Source organism: Sinohyriopsis cumingii, chromosome 8 (assembly GCF_028554795.1).
Source record: "Sinohyriopsis cumingii isolate HCF-2022 chromosome 8, ASM2855479v2, whole genome shotgun sequence".
In the NCBI taxonomy this organism is placed as follows: Eukaryota; Metazoa; Mollusca; class Bivalvia; order Unionida; family Unionidae; genus Sinohyriopsis; species Sinohyriopsis cumingii.
In genome coordinates, this window is record NC_142968.1 from 80,171,737 (window position 1) to 80,185,597 (window position 13,861).

Consider the following 13,861-nt stretch of genomic DNA (forward strand, 5'->3'; position numbering starts at 1 on the left):
TGTTTTGGAAGGTCTTTAGTTTGTTCCTGTTGTAAGCTTTCATCACTCTGAGCCATATTATAGCACACCAAGGACAGTGCTGTTGAAGATCCTTACCTTTGATTTTGTCTCCCATTGCTTTCATTTCCAGATGTTCTTCAGCATGGTGAAGGACAGGTTGGCTTTGCTGATTCTTAAATTGATTTTTCTCTCAGTGTCTCCATCTATTACCACATTGCTTCCCAGGTTGGTGGACTCAACCACTTCGTTTATCAGATAGTTGTTGATGACAGCTGGGTTATTATTTGTTTTCTGATTCATTTTCATCAACTTTTTCTTGCTATGTTCACTTCTAGTGCAAGCTTTTGGGCTGTCACAATCAGTCTGGCTGTGTTGTCAGACAGTTACATGTCATTCTGATGATTTGAGAGCTGACTCATGTCATCAGCATAGTCCAGATCTTCTAAACACGAGGTGAAAATCCACTGTATTCCTCCTGTTATTTGCTTGGGTTACTTTCATGAGCCAGTCTATGGCCACAGTAAAAAGAACTGGTGACAAGATGCAGCCTTGTTTGACCCCTGTGGTGATGCTGTAAATGTTTGTGAGGTAGTTGCAGATAAGTCTCAGTAAAGTGATTTTATGACATTCATCATATTCAGAGGGATTCACAGTGAAGACTGTCCGAAGCCTTTTCAGAGTCTTTGAAGTTGATGCAAAATATGCTGTTCCATTTGGCAAGACTGTTCAAAAATCTATTTGATGGTGAAGATGTAGCCAATGCAACTTTTCCCTTTTCTGAAACCAGCTTGATCCTTATGGCTAACTTTGACCACTTACATTTTTTTGATGAGAATTCTGTTGATCTTTTTGATAGTGTGGGTCAGCAGTGCAATCCCTTACCAGTTATTGCAGTTTCCAGGGTCACCTTTCTTAAAATGATTGATAGTGATGCCAGTTTTAAATTCTTCTGAGGTGAATTCTGTGTTCCACATCTGCTGGAAAAGCCTGCAGAGGGTCTTAGGCATTTCTTTCTCAGCTTTCAGCAGCTCTGATCAGATTCCATTGATACCAAGCACTTTTCCATTTTTTTTTTAATACCATTGATGGCTTCTCTAACATTGGCTTCAGTGCAGTACAGTTTGACATTAATATCATCTACTGCTGGTTGAATATTTGTTGGTTCATATCTGTTTAGGATGATTTAGAAATCCTCTTCCATCTTGAGATCTGTCTCTCATCAGAGATGAGTTTAGCATCATTTTGTTTTAGGGCTTGGTCCTGGTTTATTCTACTGTAGGGTCCTAAGTGTCTGGTGAATCTGTACATATTTCATATCCTGCTTACCAATCTGTACATATTTCATATCCTGCTTACCAATCTGTACATATTTCATATCCTGCTTACCAATCTGTACATATTTCATATCCTGTTTACCAATCTGACATATTTCATATCCTGCTTACCAATCTGTACATATTTCATATCCTGTTTACCAATCTGTACATATTTCATATCCTGTTTACCAATCTGTACATATTTCATATCCTGCTTACCAATCTGTACATATTTCATATCCTGTTTACCAATCTGACATATTTCATATCCTGCTTACCAATCTGTACATATTTCATATCCTGTTTACCAATCTGTACATATTTTATATCATGCTTACCAATCTGTACATATTTCATATCCTGTTTACCAATCTGTACATATTTCATATCCTGCTTACCAATCTGTACATATTTTATATCATGCTTACTAATCTGTACATATTTCATATCCTGCTTACCAATCTGTACATATTTCATATCCTGCTTACCAATCTGACATATTTCATATCCTGCTTACCAATCTGTACATATTTCATCCTGCTTACTAACTGTTTCTTCTGCTTTTGTTGCAAGCCCTTTAGTGAAGTATCTCTTACTGTTTCTTCTTCTGTTCTTCACATCCATATACAATTATCCACAGTAAATATCCATGAATTAACACTTTGACTTCTGTTTGTTTGGATGACTTCAGCAAGAATAATTGTTAATCAACAGTAGGGTCATTTTTTATTGGGAATGGATGACATTATTCAGTGCTTGTACAGTGATTTAAAAACATCCCTGAGCCGCATACATATGTAGTCAGCTTTCATTTCATTGATATTTGCTAAATCATTGGCCCATAGTTTGAAAACAATATTAGCTGTGGGGTTGACTTTGATGATTAGCAATTACTTATATTAATTGAATTATAAATTCATGTGAGAATCTTTGATTAACCATCACAGTGTTTGGTGCTTGGTTGTGCATGCAGTATAATGAGCAAAACATATGTCTATTGTTTGAGCAATGATTGTACACAGACTGCATTGAAGACAACCACAAAGCAATGAATGTGCACAGAATGCATTGAAGACAAACACAAAGCAATGATTGTACACAGAATGCATTGAAGACAAACACAAAATTTTAAACAACTTTATTCATTTACAGAAAGATACAATTATACTTTGGAATTATTAAGCAAACCACTGTTTAATTTGGCACAATTATAAAACTTCTAAGAAGTTGATGAAATTATCGTAAAATTTTGGGGGCCATGCCACGACCATGATACATTCAAATTCATACATGATCTCTCCCCCAAAAGGATAATGAACTTTGTACACAATTGTTTTACTTTTAAGAAAAAAAATATTTTTTCATGTACAAAAAAGAAAAGAAAATTTTAAAAATATTTTAGGAGTTATACCTTGATAGTGTTATATCCATATTCATGTTATAATGAAACATGTTGCAGGGTTTCACTGTACACATCAATATTTTTAAATAATGTACCATTATATGATTACATTAATCATGTGAGATGCAGTATTTTGTGAAACCATCTTATAAGTGGCATTGACTCTGAGGTGATCAAGTTTGTGTGCCTGGTGATGTACGTTTTGTGTATGTGGTAATGTATGATCCATATTTAAATAGTAAATCTACTGTATGTGATGTAATACCTGGATTTTGTTTGCAAGAATTTCTTATTTAGGTAAATTTAATGAGGTTGGAACTCACAGTAAATGTACACTGATGATGTTTCATTGATACAGATGTGCATTCAAGAAGAATTTACCCCCACAGATGTAATGAGACACCAGGAAATCATGATGTCAAATTCCCTCCAAAAATCATGATGTTTTATGCCAGTTTTAGCAGCCACTTCTGTTCCATGAGACATACTGGGATTGAAAGTTGTGAAATTTGTGAAGAATATTTTTTTTGCTTTTGACAAGAAAAGGGGATGTTTAAGCCTATTAAGGTATGTGTTTGTATCACACTGAATATAATGTTGTCCTGTATTTTGTTTCAGGTGGTCCATGAATCCAACAGACGTCAATGGATACTACTCCCCACCTTACAATCACATTGTTTTTCCAGTTGGAATTCTTAGACCACCTCTTTACAATCCAGATCTTCCTAAGTAAGTATCCCTTGTCTTTCCATGGGATTGAATGTATCCCTTGTCTTTCCATGGGATTGAATGTATCCCTTGTCTTTCCATGGGATTGAAAGTATACCTTGCCTTTCCATGGATTGAAACATACCTTAGGTAGATACTGTACCAAGTATAATTATTGTGTTGTGTAGGCAACACCTGTTTTTTGAATTTTCTGTGTATTCACTATTATTCAGGATTTTGTTCTCATGAATTTTGTTGTCGCTACAGATCATGAATTTAAAGGCCCAGTGAACAATTTGCTTTATCTGGAAATAATAGGACTCTTTCCCCAATCCATTATATATAAATATATACATATACACACACCTCTCCCTTGACAAACACAAAAATAGACAGGACTTTAAGAGAGGATGTTAATTACCAAGGAACCTCCAAAAATTGAAAAAAATCCATCTAGACATTGAGAAAACCATGGGGGCAGGTTGTGCTAGAGAACTGGGCTGTTTAATGACTGAATCCTTGTTTTACAATTAGGAAACTAGGCAAACTGTTGATACACCACCAAACAAGATTCCTTTTTTTTTTTTTATAAAACTAGCAATATTTATTTCATGAGACAATCATCAACATCGAAACTTAATTTTTGTATTGTTCAGTTAGTACCATATTGATATTGTGATTTCATTGGAAGTAATGGTGAAACTTCTTATTGTCCTTTAGGATATCTCTAAGTGCAAGTTTAGGAATTCTCTTAAACTTGCTTGCCCACATTGGTCCATATCTGTGAAGTATTCATTTTGCTTGGTTGCCTTGCTGTCTTTGATCACAGTTATGAATGAGTCAGTTTAACTTAAGGTAGTTTTTTACATGCACAATAACATTATAACAGTGTTCGATTGATCAACTGACATGAATTTGCCAGATATACGACCAGGGCTGCTAGATTTTAAGTATGTAGGATTTGCATGCCTTTTAACTTTTCTTTTATTTCACCTCCTTTACTTTATTCAAAAGACGTAATTAACATGATAATACAAAGGAGGCCAGCTTTTAATTCAGTGCAACAATAAAACAAATACTTTCGCAAGTCAGTTATCAAAACACAGTCAGCACTTAATTAGGTTCTCAGAGAAATGCTTGCAGAGATAGCTGTTATGGTAGATTGACATGTTTTATATTTAAATACACATTGCATTTATGATGATTACACTTAAGAGGAACTAAAAGATAGAATTATAATACAAATTTCACTTAATAAAAATTGGCATTTAAACATTAATGTACTGCCTACACTAGGCGTAAGTGACATTTTCATTGATCGAAATTTCCTTGAATATCTTTAATTATGGTGTACTAAGAATGTTGTTTGGAAAGAAAATGTAACCAATTATGCGGCTTCTTATTAAAAGTTGATAATTTCAAAATGGTGATTTAAATTTCCATGTCCTATCTACCGTTTTCAACCATAAAACAAGCGATATATCAACATTTCAGTTACCAATGTTGATCACGATTTTCATCAATTTCAAGAAATAGGGATCAATTTTTTGGGCATTTTCTGATTTAAAAAAATGGAATCCATGTCTGACCTCGCATTATAAGCGGCTTCATGATTTATCAGGGCATGAGTTATTGAGTGGTCTATATATAGATATATATGTGTGTGTGTGTGTTTGAGCTTATGAAAAAAGTAAGTTGCTGTGATTTATATATACACAAAAAGTCAGTGCAGCATCATGACATTTTATGTGTATGTGTGTGTGTGTTTTAACAATTTTTAATGTAGCTTTAGCAATTTGAGTAATATTGTTATGATGTCTGCACTGCAGCAGTTTATAGTAATGTCTAGCACTGGGGCATCATGTCCCACCCTGTCACATTATCCTGACACCAGGTCAACTAGTCTTAAGACTAAAATTTTAATGCTGAGCACCAAGTGAGGCAGCTGCAAGTACCAGTTTTTAACAATTCTTTGGTATGACTAGGCAGGGGTTTGAAACTGTGATCTCCAACAAATGAGGCAGACACTCTAACCACTTGAACAGCCACATCTTACAACAAGATTAATAGACAATTCATATTATGGTACAATAAAATTCATATCATGGTACGATAAATCAGTTTGCATGAAGTAGTTTATTTATCCTTCATGTTTTTTAGATCACAACAGTAAATTTTGTTTGTAGAATAAATAAACTCTGTTTCAGTATCCCAATAAAAGCAGGAAGCAAAAAGAATTCCTGTGCAATTATGTAATGATGCTGTACATTTAACCTTTATTGTTTTACAACTATGAATTAAACACTTCAGTGGCAGATCAGGTTCTATGTTCTTTTACAGTTGGACTTATGAATGAGTATGTCTGGTATATCACCAATCATTTAGTGTCATGACTCGTCAAGATGAATTCCAAATCTGAATCTGTTTTTGTTACCATGGTCACCAAAGCTATCAAAAAAGAACTTAGCATACTGGTAAATGGAATTTGGGCCACACATATCTGTCCATTTCTTGCGTTCTTCTTTATAAAAAAAACCTCGTTTATTGCATGTCAGATTCTATCATTATTTGCTTTAGTTGGTATCTTACTCTTTGAATGCTGTATGTACTTGCTTACAAGTCAGGTTCATCTGCAAACAAAATAGATTCTGATCTGGCATCACATAATGCACTGCCAGACCAGGGTCTGTGTTGTTCAACTGATTACACCTAACAAACTATATAGACCAAGATCTGCCAGCATATGAGGTGGCAAATCTGTGACTATAAAGTTATGACAGTCTTGAACCCATAACACGCTTAACCTTCCAGGGTGTACAGAATGTTTGGTTTGGTTTGGTTGGGTGCTTTATGGCACCGCAACACAAGTAGGTTATTTAGTGCCAAGGCAACTGGAGTAAATTGCCTTGCACAAGGACACAAACCACAGTGGCTGACCCAAGCTGGTCCAGTGGTTGGATTTGAATCTGTACCCTTTGTCATGGGTTTGGCACACTAACCACGTGGCCATCATGGCTGCCTGTATAGAATGTGATGACCATCTTGTCCTCCATACACCCTTCACTTTCCAGGGTGTGCAGAATGTTATGACTATCTTGAACTTCAAGGTTGAAAATGGTCCTAACATTTTGTACATCCTTGTAAACTAACACTTAATGAAATTGTACTGTATAATCTATACATAATCTTATTTATTTTAAGAATAACACATAGGATTCTCTTAGCTGCATTGCTGGATCGCTGGACAAGTGATTAATGTATTAGTTGTAGCAGTTACCTCCCTTGAGCTGAAAACACTTTTCTCTGAAAAACTGACAAATAAGCAATGTTTAATTAAAATCAAGCCTTCTTTTGTGGATAATTTCCACTGATAAATAAGCCACATAGTAACTCATTTCTGTATGAAATAAAATTTTGGTCATATTTAGATCATAAATTAGACATTTACATTTTAACTTTTTTTAGTCTAGGTTATCTACCATTTTTTGTTAAATACAGGAAATCAAAATCAAAGTAAATATTTTGTCATCAGGAATACTACATAGATTGAAGTTTGTGAAATTAACAATGCAAACTATTAAACCCACTTATTACCCATTGGGTACATCTCAAAAGATTTATTATTACTCTATTTTTTATTCTTCCTCACTAGTAGATTATTTCCCAGGATGTAACATAGTTAAATGTAATGGACTGAGATCTATAATCTCATTGGAGTTCTTACACCATGCTAGAATACATTTACATTTTAACAGATGGGATTTTATACCAATTATATTACTGGAATTTTGACTGTACCAAATTGTGTTATGCATATCTGTCTATCCTATCCAAGTATTCAAGACATTTTAGTCTTGAAACCTGCTGCCACTTAACTTTGCGAGTGAAATCAGACTTAACAACAGATCTTGACATATGTCTTACTGGATACTGTCCCGTCTGATGAAAATCAGATCTTGGCATATGTCTTACTGGATACTGTCCAGTCTGATTAAAATCAGATCTCCACTGTTCTACATGAAGATCTGACGATGACTGCTTATGTTTTGGTGACCTGAATTAGCAGCTTTCAATAATCTTAAAGTGAATCAAATTTTTCAGTACACATTCATGCTCTTCATCCACACTGCTCAGTCTCTTAACATGAAGATACAAGACTTCATCTGATTGGTTGATAAAATGTGCATTTATGGTAATAACATAGGTTATCAGAACATGACCCCTAAGTGCTTCCTGTCAGATCTTCATGTATAACAGTGTAGATATGATTTTAATCAGATTGGGGTACTGTCTTGTTGGCAGAGGGAAGATAAACCTCCAGACTGGAGAGCTTGCAACACTGACCAGGGGAGTTAAATCTTCTTGTGTGAACACTGACATACATATGATGGGGACACTAGCATAATATAGATGTATGTTCATTGTGATGAGATTTAACTGCATGAATATATTTTGACTTTTTGGTAAGTGTACAGTTAGGGTATATCTTTAGACTCCATGTTTTTCTTCCTAATTGTCTCTTTCCATTCTCTTTCAGATCATTTAACTTTGGTTCGTTTGGATTTATTGTTGGACATGAACTTACACATGGCTTTGACAATATAGGTGAGCACATGATCTTATGAAAACTAATACATGGTAACCTAAGTAAAATCAAAGATGGTAGATATATAAAGTACCCAGATGGACCCCACAACATGCAGGGCTAAAACCACCATTGTAAGTGCAGAACATATTAGCATCAAATATTGTTAAGTCATGTATATACTTCCCAATTTTAGTTGTTTGGAAAAATTAAATCTACAGTAGTCTCAGGTTAAAAGAAATGTTGCCGTTACAGATTTCTGGAGACTTTCATGACTCAAAAAAACAAATGAACTGGAATGGCATATTTTACTATTATGAACATGCATTGGGGACACACATTGTTCATTATAGTATGTCATCTCACAATTTCTGCCGAAGGAAATACAATATAATTTTTGGTTTTGTTTGTTGGTAAGAAGTGATAATAGATGTCTTGAGGATGGTAAACGCTTTCTTGGTTCAGTAGATTTTTATCTCTACTGATTATAGACCGAGCTTACAGGAAGGCTTGTTGTCCATTGTCCATCTGTCTTTTTGCTGCCCCTGCCTGAAACTTTACACAAACATTCATTCCAAGGTCAAGTTGGTCCTAAACAAAAGATGTCCAATATATTTCCGATGACAGCCAGCATGAAAATCTTGTTACTCCTTCTGAAAGGATGGTCATATGTACATTGGGTTTTCACTAAAAGACTTATTATGATGTCTGTTTGTCCTGAATAAAAATGGTACAGATCTGATGTCAAATATGGCTGCCACAATGAACATATTGAAAATATTGTCATTAATACACCAAATGGATAGTCATATCAGGGCTCGAATTTAAAACAAATTTCTTTGTAGCCAGAAGGACTAGTATATTGAGAAATTTACTAGTCCTGCCAAATCGTTACTAGTCCTGTTCACAAAACAATGTCACACAGCTTTCATATACGTTTACCGATTCAGTTTTAAAGTTCAAACAACCCGCAACAAAACTGGATGTTTTCTCTGTGTTTGTTTATGCGAACTGTGTACACCAGTTACACCACATAACGTTCCTTTCCTTGTCATAATTGAGCCATTCCCTGTCTTTTGTCCGTTTCTTCTGAAACTTTCCATTATGTTTTTCCCTATCATAAGAATTATTCCTCATCATTCTCATTCAACTGTTGCTTTTTTTTCCGGTGGCTGAACACCTTCTATCAAATGCCATATTTTGCCTGTCTTATAAGGAGGGAATTGTGCCTTATTTTGAAATACAAGATATTATAGTATAGCTGACGCGAATTATTTAAAGCAAGAAAAGGAATGGCACAGTGTCCTTTATAAGAAAGTCAGAGCAAGAAACATGTTTCAAAACACGTGTCTTTGCCATCTCCCACAATTAAATGGCCTCTCCCTCACAAAAACTTAACTTCAGCGAATGTTCTGCATAATCAAAGCAGTGGCTATTGTAAACACTGTTATAAAATATTAGCATCAGAAGATAGTGTTAGTTTCAGCTTGGAAAAGGTGTGTTCCCATCAAACAAAGCCATCTGACCTTTGGCGCGTTGTATTTAACAGCTCCGGTTATGGTATCATAAGTCATAAGTTTGTTAATTGTTCCAACAAATGTACGACATTCTGCTTGGATAACTCCTCTTGTATTCAATTATTTGTTCATTCTTGTAAGGGAAAAATATAAAAACTATTCTTATCATCATAGAAAAAGTAGTTGTATGAAAAGGATGTGTCAATAACGTAATTGTAATAAATTGATCTAATTCTTGTAATTATTTCAATGGAAATGTAAAATATGTAGTTTCCTGTTTGTGACTGTTGGAGCATTTGGGTGGCGAGCACAAAAAAAATAGAACCTTAGACAAAAAAACGTGCAAACTAATTTCTTTGAATAGTTTTTGCCGTGTTCTTTTGTGTGGTATACTGCTTTGTAGTTTGTTACTGTGGTCGAGTGAATAAAGTGTGATACCACGTCATTTTTTCATTTAATTCATTATCAGATTAATTAGGATCAATTACCAAACTTCCGTTGTTAATGACAGGACCATAATTTGTGCTGTTAAGTGAAATGCACAAAATTGGATGGATTTTTGTTATAAAAACGCACCTTTCCGAGGCAGAAATTTGCTTCATCTTCTCATGCTAATATTTTATGACTGTGTTTACAATGGCCACTGCTTGGATTCTACAGAACATCTGCTAAGTCAAGTCTTTATTAGGGAATGGCGTAAACAAATGCTGACTATTGATAACCGAAACTTACTAGCCCACCAGACTATTAACATTATGAAAGTTACTAGTCTGACAGGAAATCTGCTAGCCTTGGGCTAGCGGACTACCGCTAATTTCGAGCCCTGCATATCAACATTGGGACTTCAGCAAAAGACTTCTAATGGTGACAGATTTGTTTTAAATAAAATGGGCCAATCTTACATCTAATATGGATGCCACAGTGGCTAATTTGGAAATCTTACAATATTTAGAGATGGCTTTAATAAAGCAGCTGAAAGAAGAAATGGTTTTAATTTGAATTACTGGAAATTCCTTTAGGACAGTATAACATCTTTAACTTCAAAGGACTTTTGTCAACAGTTTTGTCATCTCTTTAATTGCCTCCTTGACTGGTGGCCACCTGCTTGATATGGCCACCCCGCTAATACAGCCAATGGCCATCATCAACGCATTACTTCAAATTTACCCATCTTATAGGTGCCCTGAGTGGCCGAATGGTCTAAAGCACTCACCGTTATGGATCATTGCCATCTCACCTCTGTCTGCGTGGTTTCAAGTCTTGGGCTCAGCCAATGTGGGTATATGAGAAAGCTTGTCGGTAGCTTCTCATGGGTCAGTGGTTCTTTCTGGGGTTTTCCCAGGTTCTTCCTCCACTATTTATACTGACCACCATGTATAGCCTATCTTATGCTGAAAAATGGCATTAAACCCTATAACAACAACAGCATCAACAACAACCCCTCTTATATGATCACTTTCCTGCTGCAGAATGGGTGGCCACAAACTGAAAAATTCCAGTGTTTTCTCAAAACTGATAAGTTCTGTCTTGTCATTATGAGATTGTGGTCTGCATGCAAGATTTAAGTGCCTCTGAAATTGAAGAGCTTGAAACATGTAATTCTCTGCACCTCCAAAACTAAAGATTTGACAGTAGATGTACTCTATAAACCATGAGCAATATTATGTTTTGGAAAAACACGTGTCAGCACATTCTTACAAAGAATTCTACTTAGTTTAAATTATAATCAAGGTATTAATTATAATGAACTTAGCTAGTCAATGAAAATAAATAAAGTGGTTTGGCCAAGTGTTTGGAACTATTTTGTTACTCTTATAATACAAACCTGTCCTCAGAGCTGGTTGGTGTAGAGATAATATCCAAAATTGGTTAGTAAATCACCAGATAGCAGAGTCACTTATTTAGCGACTGTGGTTCAGAGGGGGGTGGCCTTTTAAGATCTTCTGTAGTCAGATATCAGGCCAGTTATTTACACTTTAAGACCATATAGTATTAAAGTAATTTATGTCCTATTGACTGGAGCGTCGTTTACAAATTAGAAGCGTGATATGCATCCCGAGACATATTAAATTATATGTTATCATGTTTTGATTTATTTTTGCTTAGTGTTCACAGGAAAAGAGGAGAGAAAACTTTGCTTTATTTGGTAATTTCTATTCGTTGTTTTGCTTTATATATTACATGATAAGCAATAATTTTGTGAGTTGTATAGATACATCATTTCAGCTCCACAGCATTGTTTTGTGATATAAAAAAGTTACGGACTTCAGCCAACTCATGCACTGGTAGTAATAAACAATGCAATACTGATGTGCATCGATGAAGCATTACATCTCTTATGATCTGTACAGAAAATTGCTTAAAATATTCCATGCTGTATGCAAGAAGAAATTTTAGGTGCTACAATGTCTGAGACCTACCTTTTAAGCTTTTATTTTCAATCAGCATCATCAGTAAGTAAGTAGACAGCAGTATAAAAAAAAGATTAGGCCTCAAATGACAAATTTCTGCCTGTTGTCACCAGCTTCCCTTGACAACAGGTTGAAAAGTTGTTGTAGAATACATTTGTTTTTTTTTAACTGGGTTAAAACTTGATGAAATACCATTGATACCATAGACACCATTGATACCATAGATACCATTGATACCATAGATACCAATATGTGGATCTGCTGACTCAACTGAAATGAGTATGTATTTGACCTTAGTTGTCAAGTCCTTACCATCAAATGAAATATCTGTGTGTGTATATATGAATGGGTCATTTATATTTTTATCCTGCTAAAGCAATTTTTCATATGTTTTCATACATTTTTGAACACATTCATTTTAAGACTTCGTGGAGCAGTGGAGGGAACATGTGCTTTACCAACACAAATCTGGTCATTTTATAGCAATAGCAATAACACTTTCACTTCAGAGCCCCTGAATTAGGCAATTTTACTTTTTTTAATGTACAAAGATTTCTTTTGATTAAATGAATTTGTTAATTTATTTCTTTGGTTATTTTGTTTGGTTGTTTTATCTTTGTGTCCCAATATATGGTAGAAAATAATGACAGAAGAATTATCCAACATAGAAATTAATATAAAATTAGATGTAGCCTACTAGTATAAATCTTGGTCACAGCTGATTGAATCCTAGTGACGGTATTTGTGTATTTACTGAGGAAATAAGGTGAATACAATCAAGATTTCTTACGCTGCAATTTTACTGTTTTTTTTTTTATAGCTACTTAATATTGCTCTGTCAGAGAAAAGAGATCAGAACCAGTCATTCCATTAAAGATCTTTGTTTTCTCTTCATAAGTTCAACTCAGTTTGATTTCAAGACCGATTTCAGCTTTATCAAAATTTATCAATAAATACACGATGAGAAAATTATATATACATTATCATAGACGTTCGACCAGTCGACGATGACTATCAATTTGTTATTTTGTCATGCTATGAATCTATAATACAGACACCATAATGCCATGAATATTCCTGACAATTGTTATAAAATGTTTTATTTAGGTTAAATTTTTCTCACAGGTAGGGAATTTAATAAATATGGCAACATGGAAAACTGGTGGACAAACACATCAGCCCAAGGATTCCTTCATCATTCTCAATGCTATGTGGACCAATACTCCAGTTTTGAAATGAAAGGAGTTCATGTGAGTACCTTCTGTTTATCTGTTGACTTATGCTTGTCATGTGAGTACCTTCTGTTTATCTGTTGACTTATGCTTGTCAATTAAGGCTGTCTTTACATATGCATATGGGGTCCTGAGTGGCCGAGTGGTCTAAAGCGCTCACCATTACAGATCAATGCCATCTCACCTCTGTCTGCATGGGTTCAAGTCTCAGATTCAGCCAATGTGGGTATGTGAAAAAGCTTGCCAGTAGCTTCTCATGGATTGGTGGTTCTTTCTGGGGTTTTCCTGGGTTCTTTCTCTACCATTTATACTGGCTGCCATGTATAGCCTATCTTGTGCTGAAAAATGGCATTAAGCCCTGTAACAACAACACATGCATACATTAAATAAAATTAAAAACATTGAAATAGTTGAGTTTATATATATATATATATATATATATATATATATATATATATATATATATATATATATATATATATACTTCCTAATTAGGAACACTCATTCAGTGTTCTAAATTGGAAGGTGTCCTTATTACTGTGGACGAGTATTTATTGTTATTGGGTAGTGGTCAGAAGGATGGTAGTCTAAGAAGAGTTTCTCTTGTAATTTGCAGTAACTTTGTACACTTTGCTGAATTATTTGCCTGATGATTTTAATACCTGTTTAATACAGGTAGGAATGATAAAA

The 13,861-nt window shown here is 34.7% G+C and overlaps 1 protein-coding gene across 5 annotated transcripts in view; it reads left to right on the forward strand.

The window, feature by feature from the left end:
- Positions 1-13,861, forward strand: part of LOC149793957 (endothelin-converting enzyme homolog) — a 125,572-nt gene that overhangs the window by 84,188 nt on the left and 27,523 nt on the right. For all 5 annotated transcript variants that reach the window (XR_016422910.1, XM_089967881.1, XM_089967883.1 and 2 more), the window contains exons 13-15: positions 3,337-3,447; positions 7,964-8,031; positions 13,065-13,189. Coding sequence is in view for 4 of the 5 variants with exons in the window: in XM_089967881.1 (XP_089824007.1) it covers positions 3,337-3,447; positions 7,964-8,031; positions 13,065-13,189 (304 nt within the window). In the remaining variant the exon portion in view is untranslated. The remainder of the gene's footprint in view (positions 1-3,336; positions 3,448-7,963; positions 8,032-13,064; positions 13,190-13,861) is intronic.